We start from the raw sequence: 24,184 nt of genomic DNA, 5'->3' as shown, positions 1-24,184 counted from the left end.
TAAGTTGTAAAATATTTTTTATTGTAAAAACAAAGTCAATAAAGGTTGACAATGTAAATGTTATCTCAGAATATTTCCCCTTGGTTCCTGAATTTGCTAGATTCCTATGTACCAGCAAATCTCCATTAGCATTTCTCAGGTTTCATGATCCTTTTCAGATATGTTGGTTGATTATATGTATATATTGCTTAGAAACAAAAATCCACCTGATATTAAAACAAACCAAAAAAAATCATAAAAGCAAGCAAACGAACAAAAAACCCTAGTTTTGTTGTGCTTTTCTTTCACATTTCCTACAGGGAGATTCGTATATCTCAGATGCTTTCAAAATCTAATAGGTAAGTAAAATTAGTGCCTTAACCAAACAGTAAGATACCAAAGAATCCTCCATCACAAGTTACTGAATCAAACTTCTCATGACATTTGCGGTATATTCAGATTTGAAGATTTTTTTAATTTAGAATTTAAAACAAACTTTAGACTGCTGATTTTCCATATTTCAAAGACTGTAGTTGTTTGCAGCATATAAATGGAGAGAGTAGTGCAAAACGCATCAAGTTTTATATGATAAATACATACTTTCAACCTAATGGCTGCCTCAAAAGTAAAGAGTGAACAATTACTTCTCAAAATAAATCTAGATTGACTTAAAAGTTCACAATTTAGAAATAGCAATTGCTACTCTATTTCCATAGATTGCAAAATGATTTCAGATACAGATTACACATACAACTGTTTTACAAAAATAGAAATATTGTTTGGGATTTTACAAAACTTTATAAAATATAACACTATATTTGCAAATTCAAGATAGTTTCACACTGAAATAGACAATACTTCCACAATATGAAGTCTAGCCAAAGTTAAAGTGGTCTGCCTTGAGGCCATTCTTACATATTATTTCTTCCAAATCTTCAAGCCTAGGTAAATCTGTGCTCTAACACAGGCTTTGTAAAAAAGAGACTGTTTATTTTCAAGGGTTTTATAAGATTTTCAATCCAGAAATAATGTTAAAGCAGATGAATTTGTATCTAAAAAATATGTCTTACTAAAGGTAGAAGCTAATGCAGTATGACAATTCTATATAACTGATAGATTTCAAACCAAATTCCTAAGAATGACAACCTATTATTAATTTAAAATATATATTTGACAATTATAACTTGGGACCTATATAAAACAAAAATATAATCACAACTATTTTATTGAAAAATATTTATTCATATAGAGTGAAAATACCTCCAAACTTAGTTATTTGTAGCTGTCAGATGAGAAGTATTTCCTAATTACACCCATTCATAAACACTCATTTTATCACTTCAAAGAGCACCAGTGTATTTTTTCAACAAACCAGAAAGTAAGAAGGTAGGGGCTTATTTCATGTAACAGTGCTATTATGATAAGGCACCACTAGGTATATGAAAAAGCCAAACAAAGTATTTCCAAATCATGTGTTTTTGTTACTGGTGTCTTAACCATTAGACAGGATGGTTAGAAAAAAGCTGCTAACATTATTAATGAACCACATTACAGCCCCTTTCCCACCATTCTGTGCTTTTAGTTTTACTTATAACAGAAATGAAAACAACAATGTAGTACATGATCTGTTAAACAAACATCTTTTCCCAACCTTCCAAGAAAATAACCTAAAAATAAACAAGAATAAGAAACAAAAAATTTATCTGATATATTTGCAAAAGTCTATCCCTGTAGAAGAGTGCGAGGAGTGGGAGAAGGCAGGGGGACCTACTTTCTATGGAATATATTGAGGCACATAGGTTACAAGTTTCTCAGGCAAATTCATGGCTAGAACAAAACAGAGAGAGAGCTCAGAATCTTACATTTCTCCCAAAGTTGATTTCTCAGATAGCCACACCTGATTAAATACTCCCAAATGTGTCCTTAGTCACTGCTATCATCATCATCATCATCATCAGACATATCATTTAAAGGAGACTTCAATGACTGACTGTAAGAGTCTGATCTAGCAGGCTGGCATGTAGCCATGTCCCCAGTAGAAAGCAGGTCATAGCAGAAGTCACAAATCCGCACAGGCTTAGAGGACTGGCTAGGAAGAAGAAATCTCTTTTCAGAGCAGGGCCCACAGACAACAAAACCACATTTGCGGCAATGGTGGCGACGATTAACAGGTGTGAATTTTGCTTTCTGACAACGCATACATACAGTTGCCTCAGAGTCAGGAACCCAGACAGCAGCATGTTCATTACTGGGTGTCTTCCCACTTTTGGAGAGTAAATCAGTAACACATTTATTTATGTGATTCATCCATTCTGATTTCTCCGTAGCAGTGGCAGCATAAACTGCAAAAGATTTAGTTGGTGTCTTGATTAGCCATCCATTCCTTAAGTCTCCCTCATCTTTGATGGAATCAATAGTGACATTTTCCAGGGGAATAATATGCTGTTTGTTATATTTTTTCTTCTGGATGACAATATTGCCATATACAAGAATATCATTAAATAAGAAAAACTGCCTTGCTTTGGGCTTTTTTCTGCACAACTTAGTCAATACTCCTTCTCCAATAAGAACTCGTCCAGGTATAGTTAAAGGTTGACCAGCTGCTCCAAAACAGTTTTCCACTATACTTATACGTCTAGTATTTGCTTCACTGTTTGCCAAGCGATCCACCATCTTTCACTAATAGCCTTTTAAAAAAAAGAAAAAGAAATTAGCACATATAAATTATAAATTCCTATAAGTTAATTATATATAAATTAAGCTAACAAAGCATTGCTTTTACACAAAGGCAAAATGTTCTAAAATTCTTTCCCTCTAAGATAATCACTAAGCACACCAAAAGGGCTAACATTTCTCAATTTTTAAAATGATCAAAAACACTTATTTATCATCTCCACGTAGCACCATACTAGTTAAGCAGGTATTTGTAAAAGTATAAACTTCCTACAGACATAATTGAATGAAAGACGATTGGATAATTAACATAACTTACCTCTGCAAAATAATAAACCCCGTTCAATGAAATGTAATCTCAATGGGATTCTGAACAATAGAGAACAAAATGTTACATAAACTAAGAAAAATGACTACAATTTTCCGAGTAAGCTATTACCACTGAGCTACAGCCTTAATTCTCTCACCTGGATTACTAGAACTGTTTCCCAACATGTGTCCTGGCCTTCAGTCTTGCCTCCAAATCAATCTTTGGGCAGTGATCTCTAAAACACTAATTTGACCCCATCATTGCTCAAAATGATCCCTTAACCTATTAAATACAGGGTGTTCACGGCCTTTCATTACTTGGTCCTTACTTGTCACTCCAACCTCACCATAAATCAGTCTTCACCTCAAATGTCATATTCTAAGAACACTCTACTACTTGTAGTCCATTTCACTGTTGCTCGTTTTACTACTTACTACTGCAGCTAACTCATATTCATCCTTCAAGACTTAGTTTATCATGTCTCCTCCAGGAAGCCTTCTTTAAACTCCTATGCTAGACTAAAACCCTTCCTGTGAGCTATCCATATTCCATGTATATTCTAGCTTCACTTTTACCAAAGGACTGCAATCTGTTCCTCCAGAAACCATGCGGAACCTAAAAAGCAGAGATCATCTGATAGCTTTGTTTGAAACTGATATGGTCTGACACAGAAAAGGTACTAAAAAATGTTAATAACATTTTAACAATGTGCAAAACACCCTATTAATCTAAACATTTAATCTCTCAGTCCAATATTGACTTCACTCAAGTCCCAGAGTTGTATCCTATTTCAAACCTACTAAACTAATACTACTATACTATAACCAAGTCATATTAAAGAACAACAAGCCTTGAGAAGAAGAACATTTAAAGTTTAAAGACTAACAGCATAGTATAAGTTCCAGTATTCAGCTCAAAAACTGACACTATAGCCCTTCTTGGACTTCATTATAAAGGACACTAGAATTCTGGTTATTCCTGAATTCTGTCTCCCCGCAAATCTTGGGTCCTTATAAAGCCCTCTTGTCCTCCACAAAGGTAGGATGTAGCAGGCCTAAAAGTTATTCCCAAGAATAGGATAATGCATGGTTCCAAACTGGAAAGGTTTCTAATTAGGAAAGGTTTCTAGTTAATGCCAGCCAATTAAAAGCCTACTATCCTATGCACAAGTACATCACAGAAAAGGAAATAAAAACGGCTAATAAACAGGAAAAGAGGCTCAATCTCTATCATAATTAAAGAAATGATATTAAACATTAGTATATTTTTCACTTAGATTAATAAAAATTGTTAAATTTACTAAGATGCAGTACTCGTAAAGGTATAGGGAAATAGGTACCCTTGTACACTACAGAGAATATGTGTATTCACCAATCTAATTAAATAAATTTCACTCACGTGCATAAAGATATGTACAAAGATAATAAGCACAGCATTGTTTATAACAGGAAAACAATTGGAAAAGCTCCAAATAGCCATCAAGAGGAACTGGTTGAAAAAGTTATGACACACCCTTAATCATATATCTTGAGAATAAGATAGATCTAAAACCAGTGACAAGGGAAATGCTCAAGATCTTTAGGTGGGGAAAAGAGATGAACTTCCTGTTCTCATTTTTATTTCAAATAAATACCACATTTCATCACATCTGAGATGCTATAGATTTTAAGACATATTTATGTGCAACTCATAAAGAGAAAAATGTTGCCAATTAAACCACAGCATACCATTGATTATAAGACCAATTTCAAACACATAAAATATAGTAAAAAATGTTTATCTTTAGACTCAATGGAATATATATTTCAAAAGCATAATCATAGACATCTGCATCTGTAAGCACACACAGAACATAAAGTTAAAAAATATATACTATCAACAATGGTAATTTATCTCTGGAAAGTATAATTATGGATCATTTTTTCATACTCTACATTATATTCAGGCATTCCACAAGTATTTGTCAGGCACTTAGGATCTAGGTGCAGGAAAAGTAAAAATAAACACCACAGGCGATCATACTTGAGTATGTGAGAACAGCTAAAAATTTAAAAAAATAGTAAATTAAACAATACAGGCAAGGTCCCTGCTCTTCAGGGTTTACATTCCAGTTGGGGAGAGGGAAAGAGAATACAAAATTGAGAATCTAGTACTAATCAATGCTATGATTTTTTTTAAAAGTGATTTTTAAAAGAAACTGAGAGCTATTCAGACTAGATGGTCAGGAAAGGCCTTTCTACAATGGTGTCATTTCAGCTGTACTAGATGGACAGACATAAGAAGGGGTAAGGATAGGGGAGAATATTCCAGACAGAAGGAGTAACTGCAAAGGCCCTAAAGCAGGAAAAGACATTGGCACTTTAAAAAAAACCTGAAAGGATCTATTTATCTCCACCTGAATCAACTACTGAGTCCACCCATTTGAACATATACTTATTAATTAACTCATATACAACACAAACAGATTTCCTATTATTGCTACTATGAGAATACTATCATAAATTTGTACTGTGCTTTTCATATTATTTTCTGATTTGAACTGTTTGAAATGCCTATGAAGTTACTAGAGAAGTTTTTTATTGTGCCCCAAAGAAGCATCTAATAATATTAGCTGAACTGTGAGCTGATGAAGAAATAAAGGCACAAAGATATTTAATAATGTAAAAGCAAAACTTAACCTGGAATGAACTCTACTCATAGGGAGTCCAACCAATGTGCTGTGCACTTTGCACTTATTACTGTATTTGCTTCTCACAGCAACCTTATGATACATGCACTATTAGCTCCATTTTATGGATGAGTAAACAGCCAAGGAGGGGTTAAATAACTTGCCCAAGGCTGTCACAGCAGAACAGGCCTCAAATCTGATTTCTCTGTGATGTTACAGTATGTTATGGTACACTAATTGTTTCTTAGAACCCCACTGAATCTACAAGAACTCTAAGGAAGCTATTAACTAACCTCTGGACCTTCACCGCAAACCCTAAAAATACTGAAGATAAGGGAATACTACCTTGAACAAATCACCTGAAAGGATGGATATGTCATGATTTACCCAGCTGGTGTCTTGATAATCTTTCATTGTCCAAATGTTTCAATATATTAAGTCTAAATCTTTGTTCATAAATCTTTCTCCCTGTTTAATAATGATGCAACTTAAGCGAGGTTTGAGGCATTATTAATTAGTATTTGGCTGCAGCAAAGCAAATAGCTTTCAAAGTTTGACAATGACCAACATAAACACATTTTATATTGCAAGGTTACAAACACTCGTATAATTATTTCAACAATGAATGATGCATTCTTTTATCTTCATTTATTTTAATGATTCTGGCAACCCACTTGATTGATTGGTGGGTTGTGACCTATATCTGAAAAACTACGGGCATGCACAAAACCTAAGGCCTTTGGCCTTAAGCAGCCTCTTCCATTATCCTTTTTGGTCCTGAATATTTTCTGTATGTGTCAGACATAAAAAAAGATGGTAAGCAATGAACTAAAAAACCCAGGAATACATAAATGCTGCCCTGCACACACACACAAACACATATAAGAGAGAGAAAGAGGGAATGGTGGTAGGGAAATAGGAGGCAGCAAGGAAAGAGAGGAGTGGGGAGAGGTTATCAAAAGGGAAATCAAAGTACTACTTTTATCTGGGTTACAGCTAGATACCCCAAATAATGTTCTTTGGTAAACTGGATTAGGGCACTACCATTTGGTTCAGAGCCTAAGCAAGGCCTCTCCCTTCCCCTAAAGCCCAAATCTAAATTTACCTCCAGCACACTGAGGTGCCCCAAGCAGTAAGAATGCTACACTTTTGTGAGAGGATTAGAACACAAGATTATAGGGCCTAGCCAAGGACTGAGTCCTTCCCATATCCTACTCATTGAGGGGAGGAAGCAGAAGAGAGCTATAAACATGGCCCAATTTGATTAATGTCTACTTTTCTTGGGAAAGAATACCAGTGTATATAAGAAGAACTAAGAGAAAGCTTTCCCATCCCCTTGCAGAAGTGGCTTCATAGAACAAATTCCAAGAAGTAAATAAAATTACTGGCTCAAAAGGCATGAATAAAGAATCTTGCTACCTTTTACAAAATTTCCATTCTGGAAGTAACACCAATTTACCAAGCAGCACAATGACAGTATCCATTCCATCTTGTCCTACATATGGTATTTTTCTTTAAAAATTTCAGCAAGCATGACAGATTTTTAAAAGGGTCTTGCTTTATTCATTTTACTCACCTTTATTTAGTGTTTATTTATTCAACAATTATTCACTGAGCACTCTCTAGATGCTGGGTATTATGCTTTTCTTCTCAGAGCTTAGAGGCCAGTGGAAGAGAAAGCCCATAAATAAATAAATAGGTAATTCCAAAAGATGAAGTACAATGAAGGAAATAAGCCGGTTGTCAAGATACAGGGGAAAACTCATTTAGATTGAGTAGTACAAAAAGGCCTCACTGAGGTAGTATTATAAACTGAGTCTTAAGGGATGAGGAGTCAGCCATGCAAAGACTATTAAGCAAAAGTCCTAAGATAGGAAGGAAAAGTACTTTTAATTTAATTGAATGTTTTCTTCTGTAGCTACCTAATGAGGTCAATGATTTTCTAACGTGTTTATTAATCACTTGCATTTTAAAGACTATATATTTAGAGGTTATTAATCTACAAGTGTGTTACATATAAAGACTATTAATCCCTTTTTTTTGTTTTCCTAGTATATTAATCTATAGTTTTATGGTGTTTGACATGAAGTCAGTTGTATTTCTTAGGCAGTTAAACTTACAGATCTTTTCTTTGCGCTATTTTTCTTCCATCACTCCTAAGCTTCCCTATCCAGATATCAGATGCACCTATTTATTATCTATGCTTTATGACACAAACTCTACATTTAATTATCTTATCCACCTAAAATGTATTCTGGCATATGTAAAAATACTTTTTTTCTTTTCAAATATTTGCATTCTGAAAGAGCTAATTGTTAGAGAAACACCAAGAACTGTGTGACCTCAGATATCCTTACTTGTACATGGGAATAATAGCAGATACATCAAGGAAAAGATGGATGAGATAACGCATATAAAACGTTCAGCAAGCAGTCAACGAGTGGTAGCTTGCATTAATGCTGTTAGTAATCTAATCTACTGATTGATGTCACTCTCGTATTAAATTTTTACCTATTCTAAGATCTGCTTCTGGGCTATCTGCTTTAATCCACTAATCTGTTTCATAATTCTTATGTCAGTACCATATATCTGGTAGCTCTATTCTAGACCATTACTCAACTTTCTTAAAAACATTTTAACTAATCTTGTTTATTTGTCTAGATAAAATCCACTTAGAATAGTGCTTCTCAACCTTAGCTTCACATTGGAATCACAAGGCAGATTTAATCTCTGGCATATCAGAAAAAAATGTTCACCTCAATTGACTATCTGGGTCCAAAATACTTTTTGTCTTTAATATTTTAAGTAATTTTATGACGAATTTAAAAAATAAGAATAAAGGGGTAGTTTTTTAAAAAAAAACTTTAAGAGAAAGCTTTATAAAAACTTAAACATAACAAATTTTTTAATTCCATCTTTCTCTGATATTAAAGGTATATATATCCGAAATAGGAAACACCCTTTGAATGAAACTTTGAATGCATGAACGTGTATTATTTCCATTTTTTGTCCTTAGAAATACTGTTCATTAGTTCTTGAGTTTGAAAAAAACTCATCTAGGAAATCATCATTTGAAGACTCACAGTCTAAGGTTTCACTTATACAATTAAATTCACTATCATTATTAAGTGTTGTTTCTTTGCATTTATCTTCTGACTGGTCTAATAATTCTGAAATGTCTTCCTTTGCCTTTTTTCTTTGCTATTAAAGACAGAAAATAAAAAATGAAAACAATATGAATTCCCAAATATGTTAAATGAAAGCTTAGAAGAAAAATGCTAAAAAGGATGATCTCAAAGCTGTTTTCATATTTTTGAGAAATGATACAGTAGTGATGCTATATTTCACCACTGCATCATCCTTCTTGGCAATTCTATCACTCTTCCATTTTCTTCTTTTTGGCATAATTGGGGGAAATTAATGAATAATTATTAAATAATTCGCAGGAAAATGAAATAGCAAAATGCTTCAAGATATAGGAAAAGCAAAATCACTAAGATCCCATAATATATCTTAGATTTATAAATGCCCAATGAAACCATATGGTAACTGCACACTAGAATGAGTTTTATTTTGCTTTTTAAAATAAGTAAATTTTGTTTTTGTTCTTTGGAAGACTCTATGAAATGAGTTATAAAATATTAAATCAATACAATAATTAGAACTACTCAGAAAAGAAACCGAAAACCCAAAATTAAGAACAATGAACTCTGCTGATAAATATCAAGGGTTAAGAAACACCAATACCTAGATTCTTCCTCCAGACAGTCTAATTTTATTGGTCTGGGGTATGCAGGGTAAGACCTGTGCACCGGAGTATTTTTAAAGCTCCTCAGATAATTGTAACATGTAGCTAACGTTTAGAACCATTTTTTAATTACAATAAATAAATAAAAGAATAAAATCCCACTGAAATGCTGATGAAAATTATATCCATAAGTTACTTCAGAATTAACATCTTTACAGTTTTGAGCATTTAAGGGTGATAGTTATCTCTTCCCAAGGCTTCAAATCTTTTATGGCATGGTAATTTTGTAAGTTTCTTCTGTAAGATAGTTACACTTTTTAAATAGGCTCCCAGATTTTGTATACTTTTTGTTGCCACTTTGAATCTAAGCTCTTTTTTACAGTATGTTTTCTAATTAGTTGAAACTGTTAATAGGAAAACTATTGATACTTGTTTCTTTTCACATTCAGGTACTTCATAGAATTCCATTAATTTCAACAGTTTTCCATTTGACTCTTTTTTTTTTTTTTTTACGTTCTTTGTCTTCTTTTCCAGCAGTGCCTGGCAGTGTTAATTCAGTTAAAACGTAAAAATTAGAGCAGAAGCATATCTTTTAAAAGCCAGCTTTTATATAGCAATTTTTAAATATAATGAAAGGTTTCAAGTCATCTTCTTCACACTGCAGACAAGAACTGCATTTACATTGCCTAAGCTCCATCCTAGTCTTTTGGTAACATCTTGCTTTTAAAGTAACATGTTCTTCAGTGGGGTGTCTACCACCTGTTAAAAATGTAATACTAGAAGATAAAAAAACTCTTTCAAAAAAAAAAAAAGACACAGAATCCTACTTACAATTGAGAAGAGAGACCAAATGTCATAGACTACTATGTCCTAGTTCTCCCTGCTGGAAATCAATACTTCTTATCTCATCCTTATAGGTGAGTTTAAAATGAAAACAAATCTAATTTTATTTCTTACATATACCCATGGTATCTGTTATCAGTGAGCTTCAGTATTCAACTGTGCATTATAGTGGAAAACCAATGAACTATGAACTAAAGGACCTGGATTCTAATCTTGGTTCAGACACTAAATAAGTGATTTCATACAAATTACTTACCTTTTTTTTTTTTAAAGAAGAAAACATAAATAATTTTTAAAGCCCTTTCAGTCCTTAAAATAGTGAGTCTTTGATAGTAAATGGGCCATATTTTCTGGTTTACTGTAGACTTACTTGTCTACAAGTTAATTTTTAATCAAATTTATGACTCTTTTAATCTCAATCAAGATTTTAAAATCTTGTTACTACTGGATTGAAACTTTACAGAAAATGTAAAAGGAAAGGGAGAAACAAACAAGCAACTGGAGAATGGAGGTAAAAACAAACAGCAATAAACTACCAGAGGTACATTCTCCTGAGCAAATGTATAATAGTAAAGCAAACTATTCCTCTCTTAACACATCTAAGTCAAATGAACAAATATTCTGAGTACCTACCACCCGCAAGGGACAAGACAGTTCTTACTTTCAAAAGTTCTACAGTTTAGTAACCAGAATAATAATCAGGGAATTCTTGGTAAGAGTCTCAATAAATCATTAGGATGATAAAGCAAAAAAGAAATACTTGGCCGGGCGCGGTGGCTCATGCCTGTAATCCCAGCACTTTGGGAGGCCAAGGCGGGCAGATCACGAGGTCAGGAGATCGAGACCATCCTGGCTAACACGGTGAAACCCTCGTCTCTACTAAAAATACAAAAAATTAGCCGGGCGTGGTGGCGGGTGCCCATAGTCCCAGCTACTCGGGAAGCTGAGGCAGGAGAATGGCTTGAACCCGAGAAGTGGAGCTGGCAGTGAGCTGAGTGAGCCTGGGTGACAGAGCGAGACTCCATCTCAAAAAAAAAAGAAATACTTGAAAATTTAGCAAATTGCCTTTGGAATTTTAGTAAACTCTACTTATTCCATCAAAAAGAGAGGTCAAGATTTTTTCTGTCCCTTCCCACCAGCATTTCTGCCACTGTGGCCAACCGATTACACAGTATGTGTTGTAGAAATTATTAGTGATAAAAGGAAGAGGTTCATTTCTTTGGTAAGACAAAACTTCCATATGTTAATTTTAAATGTATTAAAACTGGATTGAGAAAAATGGAAACTTCAAAATTCTGATTCACATTTAGAGAGAGGTCAGTTTTTTTTTTTCTTTAAATCTCTCATAGGCACCAAATATGCCTATTACTGAAAATTAGACTTATTCTATAGTCTCAGCCAAGAAAGAAAAAAAGGAAGTAACATTTACTCAGCACCCACACATGTGCATAATAGCACATTCACATTATACTCTTTCATTTAATAACCTCGATTTTGTTAAGTGATCATTAATTTTACAAAAAAACTGAGTCACGAACTAACTAGCTAAGCAATTATCAAACGGCCTCATAGTTTTGTTTTTTGTTTTTTTTCTGGGTTTGTTTTTTTTTTTTTCTTGAGACAGAGTTTTGCTCTTGTCACCCAGGCTGGAGTGCAATGGCAAAATCTCAGCTCACTGCAACCTCTGCCTCCCGAGCTCAAGCAATTCTGCCTCAGCCTCCCGAGTAGCTGGGATTACAGGTGGCCACCACCACATCCTGCTAATTTTTGTATTTTTAGTAGAGACAAGATTTCACCATGTTGGCCAGGCTGGTCTCGAACTCCTGACCTCAGGTGATCCACCCGCCTCGGCTTCCCAAATTGCTGGGATTACAGGTGTGAGCCACCGTGCCCACTCTTTTTTTTTTTTTTATGCATATTCTTTCCATTATACCTTCACCTTCAGAAATAAATATGACAGAAGTATTTTTTGCATATGGACCTATATTATGTATTTGGAATGGCCACTGACAAAATAAGAGGAAAAAAAATTACATATCTATGGTAATAACCATAAGATATACTCAAAATGATTCTTCAAATACTAAAAGGAAGTAAAAGGCAAAGCTATGACTAATTTAGGGTACTAGTAAAGGCAGTTTCAAATAGGTTAGATTTGATAGAGAAATAGTACGTAAGAACAACTAAGTCATAGTTGAATATTTTAGAAAATGAGTTTGGAAAATCAGAACAGTCACACTGGAGGTTTAAAAACATCTTTAGAGAGGTAGGAGAGAGGGAACAAATATAGACTTCAAGTTCTAAACAAGCAACAAGCCCTCTAAATTTTTAGTATTTAAATCAGGGGTGTCCCATCTTTTGGCTTCCCTGGGCCACACTGGAAGAATTATCTCACACCACACATAAAATACACTAACATTAATGATAGCTAATGAGCTAAAGAAAAAGAAAAAAAATCACACACAAAAAAAATCTCATAATGTTTTAAAAAAAGTTTACAAATTCGTATTGGGCCACATTCCAAGCTGTCCTGGCTTACATGCACCCCATGGGCTGCAGACTGGACAAGTTTGATTTAAATCATCCTATGCAAGGCAAGATTAATATTGTTTAACTATAGCTATAATCAGGTAAGTCTATTCAGAAACCAGATTCCTTGGCCAACAGAATCAAATCTAAAATCCTTAACCTGGTATTCAAAGCCCTTCACAGTCAAGTCCTAACCTGTTGCAATCTATCTTTCCAGTTTTACCTCTTTCTCTACATTCTCTGTTATAGTCAAACCAGACGACTAGCTATTACCAGAATATGCTCTGGGCTTCCTTCCCTACCTCTAAGTTCGGCATGTCCTCCCTCCTTTGTTCTTCTCTATTTACTGAAATCTCACCAATTCTTCAAGACACACTCAGTTCGATAGCCTCACAGCCAAATATTGTGGCTGGGTATATCCTGTGGCCAGGTGAATCCTCACACCATTTTATTTGTACCACTTTATAGCACTTATAGTCTATGTGTTTCATAAAAATGTGTGTACTTGCTCATTCCCAACAGATGTGGAGGTTCCTTAAAAAAGATTATTTCCAGGCCGGGCGCGGTGGCTCACACCTGTAATCCCAGCACTTTGGGAGGCCGAGGCGGGTGGATCACAAGGTCAGGAGATCGAAACCATCCTGGCTAACACGGTGAAAGCCCGTCTCTACTGAAAATACAAAAAATTAGCCAGGCGCGGTAGCGGGCGCCTGTAGTCCCAGCTACTTAGGAGGCTGAGGCAGGAGAATGGCGCGAACCCAGGAGGCGGAGCTTGCAGTGAGCCGAGATAGTGCCACTGCACTCCAGCCTGGGCGACAGAGCGAGACTCCGTCTCAAAAAACAGAAAAAAAAAAAAAAAAAGGATTATTTCCTCCAACTTTGTATTTGCAACAGCACCTAAAAAAAATGCTTGCATAAATGGCATCAATGTGCCAGTGTGCACTGAACTGAATATGATCAGCAGTGAGATGTGGCAGCAGCTCTCAATCTTGAGTTTGATGAAAATCAAAGACTTCATTTTTAACGTCTATATTAATTTTCACAGAAAACAGGAACCACACCCTACCCATCAACTGCTTCACTAGACCCACAGATTTTAAATTTACAAGCAAATGTTGTGGCCCATTTAAGTACAGTATGTAATTAAAAATTCTAAGTATTGAGCAAGGCAGATCCTGTTTTTTAAAAAATTTCAATCTCATGATAATATATATAAATGATTTCTTCTTTCTCCAAAAAGCACAGCTGTTTAGTTAGTAAACAAAAAATGATGATTACGTGCATATTTTCATCATCACAAAACTCAGATTCAAAAACTCACATCATTTCCAAAAGTATTTGTACAGGGGCAGCTGTACAGTGCTGACAGCTGTAAAGAAAGCATTGGATAGTATCTAAAAAATAGCTTGGGCATAATGGCACAAGCCTGTAATCCAGCACTTTGGGAGGCTGTGGCAGGCAGATCCCTTGAGACCAGGAGTTCAAGACCAGCCTGGCCAACATGGTGAAACCCCATTTCTACCAAAATTACATAAATTAGCCAGGTGTAGCGGTGTGCACTTGTGGTCCCAGCTACTCAGGAGGCTGAGGCGGGAGGACAGTTTGAGCCTGGGGGGCCAACGCTGCAGCGAATCATGACTGCACCACTGCACTGCAGCCTGGACCACAGAGCGAGAACCTGTCTCAAGAAAAAAATTAATTAAATAATATCTGAAAATAAAGCTGGTAAAGCTCAACTAAAACACTACTGAGGAATTAGTTATCCTGTCACATCCCTGACCAATTTTCTTTAGTATCATTCAAAACAGTTACAACCTGCTCACTACATTCAAGGTTTATGTTTGGTGGAAAAAAGAACAAAGCAGACACTAGGAAATAAGATATACGCCACAAGGTTTAATACAAAACACAAGGAGATAAGTACCATAATAAAAACATTAGCAAAGTAGTAAGGAAGCAAAAAAAGCAAAGAGTGAGGGCACGGCACAGAGAATACAGCATTTGAACACTGAAAACAGGTTGTGAAGAATGAGCGGAATTTAAGAAGGCAAAAAAATGGCTAAATAAAGGCACAAAGCTTTGCAAGTAAAAACACACATAAAAAGTCACACTGGGCAAGGCGCAGTGGCTCACGCCTGTAACCCCAACATTTTACGAGGCCGAGGCAACCAGATCACTTGAGGTCAGGAGTTCGAGACTAGCCTGGCCAACAGTGAAACCCCGTCTCTACCAAAAAAAAAAAACAAAATTAGTCAAGTGTGGTGGCATGCACCTGTAGTCCCAGCTACTTGGGAGGCTGAGGCAAGAGAATTGCTTGAAACCAGAAGGCAGAGGTTGCAGTGAGCCAAGATCGCGCCACTGCACTCCAGCCTGAGCCACAGAGCAAGACTCCCTCTCAAAAGAAAAAAAAAGTCACACTGTACAGCTGCAGCAGAGGCTGTAGGGGAGTTATTTAGTGGGAAAAGGGGGGAAAAATAAGACAAAATCTTGTTAATATCTGAGACTTCCTTCTGAAACTTTTGGAAGGAGTGGCCTGATCTGATCTGGATTTTTCTAAGATAACTGTAGAAACGACGAAAGATAAATTGAGAAGGAAGAGACTGAAAACAGGATCCAGTTGAAAAGTAACTGCAAAAATAGAGGGGAAAGAGTCTGAAGCTTACAATAGGAAAATAAAGGACGGGTCAGATTCAGAATTGCAGACTGGATATAGAAGAGTAAAGCTAAAATTAATCTCCAGGGTTTTAGTCTAAGTGATTAATTCAAAAGCAAATAAAACCATTAATTTTTAATGAATTCCAAGTAGACAAACATTTATTATCACTTGCTCTGTGCAAAGCAGTATTAAAGGACAGAAGATACTCAAAACTGAAAACCTTTGAGGAAGAGAAAGACAGCTATATTCTCATATTTATATAGACAAATATATATAATTCAGTTGTGTTTCTATAGGAAAGATTATCATGGGAGTAACTGACAAAGAAGAAAAAAAATGAAACAAGGAAGGGGTTTGGTATCCCTATAATGTGCTATAAACTGAGGTATACAATTAACTTAAATCTGTGCAAAGTCTAAAACAGCGAGGAAAAACAAGCCAAAAACTTTTTTTTTAACTTAAAAAAAAAACAGTGGTAAAGGTCCCAGGGCCAAAGAGTTGAGGTGGGATGTAATTTTGACCAGGTAGAACATCTACGAACACGTCTTGTAAGGACTAGAAATTCAAGCTGGGCCTTAAAGCAAAAGTAGTAGCTCAAACTATCTGGGGTTTGGGGATGGATGATGGTACACAAGACTACTCCCCCAGAGAGGAAATAATGGAGCCTAGGCCAGAGGAGGCAGGGTCAGGAGAAGGCATAATGATAAGAAGTCTGGTAAGAGAGGGATGAGACAAACTGCAAAACAAAGCAACCATCAGATAGAAGAGTTTACACTTTATTACACAGGCCATGGGAAGACAAAGGTTTTTAAATAGGAAAATATTAATCAGACACAGAAGCAGTACACGGGATGGACTGAAGAGAATATGAAGAAGCAAGACTGAAGACAAAGAAACCAGTCATACAAGGATTACAACAATCTCTAAATGAAAGGTAAGAAAAGCCTGAACCACAATAATTGGCAGATAACTGAGGCACAGCAGATAGGATTTAGGAAATAACTGAACACATGGATGAAAAGGGACTGTAAGATGACTTCAAAGGCTTAAGGGTAAGACACTGGGCAGATGCTAGCTTTGTTTTAGGAGAGAGAAGAAATCAGTTTGGGACATATTTATCTTGAAGTCCTCCAGGGCATCCACAAGACAAACACTTCTGCAGGACAGAGATGCCAGGGTGGGCAGGGAGCTTCAGGACAGAGAGATTTGGTAGTCACCCACCTAGAGATGCTGGCTGATGCTGGAAGAAAAACGAGGACAGAGGACTAAACTTTGGGGAACTCCTAGTTTAGAAAGCAGGAGGAAAATTTAAGAGAAAAAAGAACGGGACACAAAGGAGCACAAAGCACCTTTTCAACCTGCTCTCATATGTTTCACAACTCTCAGAGACTAAACAACCTGCCAAAAGGTCACAATCAGCAGTGGGACACATGGAAAAAAAAAAAAAAATCAAGGACTAATGGCAATGTATAACAATAAAATATCTGAAATTTTTACCCACAAAAATTTATCCTGGAGAAATAAACTGGAGAAAGGGGGTGGAGGGGGTGTGGCACATAAAAAGTTTTCCCTCTGGTATTAACTCTAATAGTGAAAAACAAAACCTAAATTTCTAGCTGAGGAATAGTTAAATGTATCACAAAAAGCCATCATAAAAGAAAAAATTTACTACCTAAACTTTTAAAACTTCATAATTGGGGGAAGAATATTACAGTAATATGGCAAAGGGTCAACATTTATCAATTGATTGACAGGACAGGGTCTTGCTTTGTCACCCAGGCTGGAGTGCAGTGGCACAATCTGAACTCACTGCAACCTCTACCTCCCAGTCTCAAGCGATCCTCCCACCTCAGCCTCCTGAGTAGTTGGGACTATAGGCATGCCACCTTGCCCGACTAATTTTTGTATATTTTGTAGAGACAGGGTTTTGCCATGTTGCCCAGGCTGGTCTCAAACTCCTGGACTTGAGCAATCTGATCTGCCCATCTTGGCCTCCCAAAGGGCTGGGATTACAGGTGTGAGCCACCACACCCAGCCAACATTTGTAATATACAAAGGGCTCCTGTAAATTCACAAGAAAAAAGGAAAATATCCCAACAGAAAAATAAGAAACAAATGTCAATTTAAAAAAAATGAAAATGACCAGTAAATCTAAAAAACGGCAGTCAGTCTCAATCAAAGAAATAAAAATTAAAATGATATTCATATATTACTCACCTAAGATGTGGTAAAAATGGACCCTCATATTCTTGACAATACTGTATACACACTGGAACAACTTTTCTAAATGCCATTTTGGCAATATAAATGCTTTAGAAAGTTTATACAACAATTCTATTTCCAATAATATATACAAAAATTAAAAGTGTACAAAGTTGTTCACATGAAGTTCACTGTAGCTTTGTCTATAATATAGAAAAGCTGGAAACAACCTAAATATTTAACAATAGGAGACTAAATAAATTATGGCACATCCATTAGTTTTTAGGCAGTTTTTTAGAAAACACAATATTTAATGTGAAAAATGGTTAACGCATTTTATTAAATAAAAGTTTCTAAATAGCACATATAGTATAAGCCTACTTGTTATTTAAAAGTGGTTGATATGCACCAAAAAGTTAGTAGTGCTTATCTCTAAGCACTAGACTAATAATATTTTGATATGCCTAATTATCTTATAATGAACACATTCTCTCATAGACAAAAAAAGCCTTTTAGTTCGGGAAGAAAATACAAAGAAGAATGTGTAGAAAAATATAAGTATAAAAAGTAAAATATAGTTATATGTACAAGTAATAAAAATATGAGCAAAGAACACAAAAATCTTTCTTTTTCCCCAACTGTTGTTTAAATGAAACAAGTACAAGGAATTAAAAATAGTTCCACTTCTGAAAAAGTGGGGGGGAGGTGGGGGGGGAAGATGAAGAAGTTGGTGCAAAGAAGAAAATAGAAAATTCACATCATAAAATCTTAATCATTTTAGAAGGAAGCAAGGTCATCTGCTCAAAGTGTTTCGAGACTGGGGTTAGCAACCTGACTGGAGTGAAAAAGCAACAGAGAAAATAAGTCAACTTGGGGATAAGAAAAGGATTAGAAAGTGACTAGTATAAAGCAGGTAGAAAACAAGTATGTAACGATCATCAAAAGCGTGACTTTGGGGGAGAGTGTAGGGCAGGGACAAAGGTAGAAAACTGACCAGTTATACCCAGCAAAGGTCAAGGAGAGGAGGGACTATGTGGTCTAGTGAGTTCAGGTTAGAACATGAACTACAGAGTTCAAGGTTGAAAAGAGGGACGACAACTAATGGCCTAGGAGGGACTGGAGGTGACAATAAGGACAAAAAGCTGCTTCACCAGTTATGACAGAAAAGAGAAACAGAAAACAGACCCTTGCATCGCCATCTGGCCACAGGGTTTAAGACCTGAGGTAGAGTGGTTCTGAATGATGACAAGTAACATGGTCATAACATGCAAGCTGCTGTTGTAGAGTAGCAGTGGGGGTCACTGGAGTTAGTGAAGTGTAGTTCCAAAAGTGGCCATTCTGGCCAGAAATGAATGTAACCCTTACTTAACCTCTATGCACTTCGCTTTCCTCAGTTACAAATACTTAATACATCCTTTCTAGCCTGACTGATAGGAATCTGGCTGGCAGCTAACCCCTCTGCATTTTATTCAACTACAAAATGAAAAGCATAAGAAAGGAGATGGCAAATTGAGTTAAATCAAAGGTTCTCCACCTGACTGAACACTAAAATCAGGGATGTTTTAAAAAAAGAGGCAAAATTACCTTTGTTCTGTTCCCAAACCCAGTAATTCTGATTTATTTGTCCTGGGGTGGGATCCAGCCAATATTATTTTTAAGTACCTCCTCAGGAGATTTTAATATGCAGCCAAGGCTGAAAACTGAACTAGGTATTCCTACAGGCTGCTTCCCTTTAAAACTTTTTAAATTCTATGATTCTATATAATTCACTGCCACTCTGTTCATTTGTTAAAATAATAGCTACTATCGTATTCCAGGCCCTTCCACAAACATCGAATCTTGGGTGACCCTCACGCTAACACTGAGGCAAATATTTCTGTGCCCATTTCACAAATGAGTCCAGTGAAGCTCACAGAAGTGAAGTGGCTTGTTCAAGAGTCACAAGCCAGCAAGGAGCTGAGTCAGGACAAGGTTTATTTGTTCCAGTCCATCCTACATGCAACTTGCTTTCTTTCCAGTGCACTCACAGCAACTACTTGAATGCCTTTTATTCTCTTCCCAGGACCTCCCTAAATTGAGCACATTAGTTTGTGGTTTCGTTTGACAGGGAAGAAAGTTATCTTGGGTGGGGGCAGGAAATAAACCCCGAATTCTATAGGCATTACAGAATTACAAAACACCTTAACCTAGAGAGGTTTTCCAACTTAAAACAGCACTGTGAAAGTGTATCCATGATTATTCAGTTAAGTCAACACATACATTGCTTTTAAATATTAAGCAGGCAGCTCATGTACAAAGCTGGTTCATCAAAGATAAACTTAACAACAACAAAATTTTCATATACTTTCTATTAAGCAGGGCATTCTAAAAATTCTAAGACAATTCTGGCAAAACAATAATTGATAGAGCTATAATGAGATTTGTTCCAAGAGCTTAAATGTATAAATATGAACTTTAAATTTTTCAAGCATTAACAATATTTCCATCAAGTTCAAATACATTCAATCACACTTAAAATTATGATTGTAATCCTTTTGATGATCCATGGCTTCTCTCTCATACATCAGTAATTATACTTTAATCCATTATCTACTTAGAAATTTCATAAATATTCAAGTTCTGTACCCCCAGGCGAAAATTCACTCAGTTACTAAGTTAAATTCTCAACAAAACAACAAAACATATATATGTGTGTGTGTGTATGTGTGTGTGTGTGTATATATACATATATAAAATAAACCAATTTGTGGATTTAATGGAGTTGATGGCATGTACTGGGAAAAAGACTACAAAGAAGATTTAACTATGATGCTCATGGAATTTATAATTTCAAAAGAAATTCATGAAGCGTATTTACAAGGAACAAACATATGTGTACTCATCCATTCAAACCTTTCCTGAGCATCTGCTATGTTCTTGGCATGCAGGGAATGAAGAGGCAAATCAGACCCGATGTGTTGCCTGCTGTCAAGGAGATGTCATGACACATTTACGTGATATTTACAGTAATACCATGGGAGAAATTAATTGATTTCTGGGGAGGGAAAGGGAGTGGAATGAGAGAACAGAGCAGAAAAGGCTTCAAAGAGTATAGGCTTAAGTATTTTTAAGGAAAAAATTTCATCACAAGGATCACCTGGAAATCAGCTCGCTGGGAAATAAGTATTTATACTGAAAAACTAAATTCAAGTCAGAGCAGTGATAAGAGTAAACGAGATGGACAGATTGCTCCAGAAGACTGAGTTATGCATCCTACAAAGTTATGCTATAGGAAAAATGAAAAGGCTTCAGAGTCATAAGATCTCAGTTAAATACCAGCTTGGCTGCTACATTTGTGAAATTAGTTAATTTCATTTCTAAATAAAAAATAAATATTATAATGGCATTTACTTGACAATGAAGCAAAACTAAAAGAATTTTTAAGAACAACAGAAATTGACAATAGAGCCTGAGCAACATGGCAAAACCTTGTCTCCACAAAAGTCAAACAAAAATTAGCCAGGTGTGGTGATGCGCTCCTGTAGTCCTAACTACTCAGGAGGCCGAGGTGGATCACCTGAGCTCCGGGAGGTTGAGGCTGCAGTGAGCCGAGATGACATCACTGCACTCCAGCCTGGGCGACAGAGAAAGACCCTGTCTAGGAAAAGGAAAAGGAAGGAAGGAAAAAGAGAAAAAAGGAAAAAGAAATTGACAATCAAATATGAGCAGAAGCTGTATTTTTAGATCTAAAAAGTAAAATTCTCCAAGAATTTGGGGTTTTAGGGCTTACTGTATTTGTGTTTAAGAGCCTTTTTCAGTTCATTTAACAGAATTTTAAAGCAAGATGTCTTTATTTAAAAATCATTTAGATTCATTTACTGAGGCTGAATCTTTTCTTTTGATGCTTAGTCACTATACTAGTTTTATTTAGAGGCCGATTACGTGTGCTTTCCAAATAAACAGCTTAATTACCATTCATCCCCCGTGTGGTCGGGACCCAAAGAGATTATAATGAAGCCTTCGTTAATACTGAATTAACGTGAAGACCCCACGAGCTACCAGAGTATTAAAAAAAAAAGTAAATGCTCAAAACGCGGTAGGCATTCACCCTTAAGAAACTAAAGGGAGGGGAAAAAAACTTCAAACTGTCAAGATCACTTCTTATTCTTAAGAGAACACATGCCTTCAAGACTCTCAAAGTTTGTGTCTAAATCTTTCTTTAATGAGTCTCTTCAGCAACGTACTACACAACACGACAAAGAAGGCATTTATCAACAACGTGTTTTGTGAGTCTATGAATTACCGAGGAGGGCTTAGGTGTCTGTAACCTTCATACCCACTTCCACCGCACACTCAAGTTATTGCTGGAATGTACGGAGAGCACACAAGGCTATTCAAGCAACACCGGCAGCGCGCTCTCGGCCTTCAATCACGTTTTTAAAAAGAAAAATAAATTCGGCAAAGGATCATAAAACTTGAAAAGTCTCCAAATAAATAAACCATCGCTTCTATCAAAGCAAATTCTGCGGGGCCATTTTTTTCTCCCAAGTGACATACAAATATGTAGTTCAGGTCATAAGGTCCCCGACACGCAGACCCTGCAAACTTTTCGCCCAGAAATTTGTTGCGACCCTGAGACGCCCCCGGCCGTGTCCAGGACCCCCGTCCTCAGGCCCCATAACTTCTCGCCCGGCCTCGGGGCTCCTTCCTGCGTCCGCCGGCTCCCGCCCCGCAGACCCGTGGACCGGACCCTCCCCGGCGGCCCCCGTTCCCCCGCGGCGGCGGCGGCGTCCTACGGGCGGGCGCGGCTCGCTCCGGGGCTGGCGGGACTGCGGCGGCAACTGGCCCGCGGGCCGGCCCCGGCGCGAGGGGAGCGGCCGGGAGCGCCCCGTTTCTCACAGACCCCAACATGGCGTCGGCCGCCACCGCCCGCGACGACGACACCTCCCGGCGCTGCGACGGCTCCGGGACCGCGGGAGGAAGCGCCCGGAAAGTTTCGCGTCTCCCCTCCCGGCCCGTCAGGAGCCGGCGGACCACCCACCCGGGCTTCACCTACCCCGACGGCCACGGGCGGCGGCGGCGGCAGCGAAGGCGAAGGTCCGATTCTCCTGGTCGCGGACGCAGGGCGCGGACTCTGCCCGTTCCCCGCCGGGGCCTTCCAGGGTGTGTGCTGTCCGCAGCCCCGCGCAGCTGGCGCGATCCAGACGCGGTGGGCGGGCGGCCCGCCAGCGCAGCCGCTCGCAGGTGACTCCCCCGCCCCTCCGGTCGAACCCAACAACGGCTGCCTGTGGTGGCCTCTCCCCTGCGCGCGCACGGGCGCGCCCCCGTCCACACTCCGGGCGCGAGCGCGCGGGCACGAGCACACCCACACCGCTCGATCCCCGCCCTTTCTTGCCAGTTCCCTCGCCCCGCCCCTCGCGCCCCTCGCGACGCGCTCTAGGGGCGGGGCCTTTGGCGGAGGCCACACCCACCCAGGCCGGCCGCGGGCGGAGCTCGTGCATGAGTGAGGTCGGGACGCGCTCCCGCGACGCGTTGAGGTGCACGTGAGGCGCCTTACCTGACTTTCCTGACTCTGACCAGCCCTTAGAAAGTATTGCTCAACTGTCTACGAAGTTCTTAGGGAGACTGGAATAATAGAAGGAAGACACCTCCCCACCCACAACAGGCCTCCCCAGGGAACTGAAGAACGAGAAAGGCAGGCTTCAGATCTAAATGCCCAAAGGCGTCGGTACTGGCATTTGCTGCTCCCATTTAGCACAGCAGTCCTTTCCGTCACACTTTCCCTTTGCTTTACCTAAAATCCCTCCTCTTGAAACCAAGGGAACTGCGGCGACACACACATACCCCACGTGCTCCACCCAGCCCTTTCTTTTAAATGCATACTTTAGAATTCTGGTCTTTCCAAAACTTTGACGACACAAAACCCCATCAGCCTACTTCACATACCTAGAAACTGTAATTATTGCATAGTATATAAGGTTAAATGTGCCCTAATTGATCTGATAGCTAAGCGCTCTGGTGGGTGCGTAGAGAGGTAACGAAGTTGCTTAGGGAAGACTAGGGATGGGGGCGAGGTAGGGAGAACAGCATACTTGTTTTAAACAAAGTGTGTGTGGTGTGTAGGAGGAAATTGGGTTTTGGTAAATTTTATATTTCTTATTCATCTATTATTTCAGTAAGTTGTTTTAACCTGTGTTTGATTGCTGTTGAATCAGAGTCACTACCAGCCAAGCTGCACGTGTATGAGCACCTAGGGATGGGAGCAGACGTGGGGAATTCCGCCCTGCTCTTCCACCTGGGATCCTCCTCCTCCAGGCTTGTTGCCTCCTATCCTCCTCTATTTCAATAGAGTTTGTCTCTGAAACAAACAATTCTTTTTTAAAATTAATAATTAGAACAAAATGGGCAAAGATGAACTTTTTTTAAATGGGGAAAGTTGTATGATCACACACACACAATCTTTTGTGTGTTAGAGTTGTCTCTAGATGAGTACAGATGTCACCAGGACGCTTGTCTGTACCATCACTCTACCTCATTCACCTCTACGTGCGCAGCAATATCTATCAGTGGGGAAAAGGCAGGACTAAATAATGCCTA

The 24,184-nt window shown here is 37.9% G+C and overlaps 1 protein-coding gene across 2 annotated transcripts; it reads right to left on the bottom strand.

Annotated features, from left to right (window-relative positions):
• Positions 1-22,782, bottom strand: PLEKHF2 (pleckstrin homology and FYVE domain containing 2). Of its 2 annotated transcripts, none has more exons than XM_002819296.6 (2): positions 22,644-22,782; positions 1-2,666 (listed from the first exon to the last, which is right to left on the bottom strand). In XM_002819296.6, the coding sequence occupies exon 2, from the start codon at positions 2,650-2,652 to the stop codon at positions 1,903-1,905; it is 750 nt and encodes a 249-aa protein (XP_002819342.3). In that variant the 5' UTR covers positions 2,653-2,666; positions 22,644-22,782; the 3' UTR covers positions 1-1,902. The 2 variants fall into 2 exon arrangements, with proteins under 2 accessions (XP_002819342.3, XP_054374669.1); XM_054518694.2 differs by lacking the exon at positions 22,644-22,782 and adding an exon at positions 2,972-13,526.
• Positions 22,783-24,184: the final 1,402 nt, after the last annotated feature.

The sequence above is a fragment of the Pongo abelii genome, chromosome 7, assembly GCF_028885655.2.
Source record: "Pongo abelii isolate AG06213 chromosome 7, NHGRI_mPonAbe1-v2.0_pri, whole genome shotgun sequence".
Classification (NCBI taxonomy): domain Eukaryota; kingdom Metazoa; phylum Chordata; class Mammalia; order Primates; family Hominidae; genus Pongo; species Pongo abelii.
The sequence above is the reverse complement of the archived record's forward strand: the minus strand, read 5'-3'. Positions and strand labels throughout refer to the sequence as shown.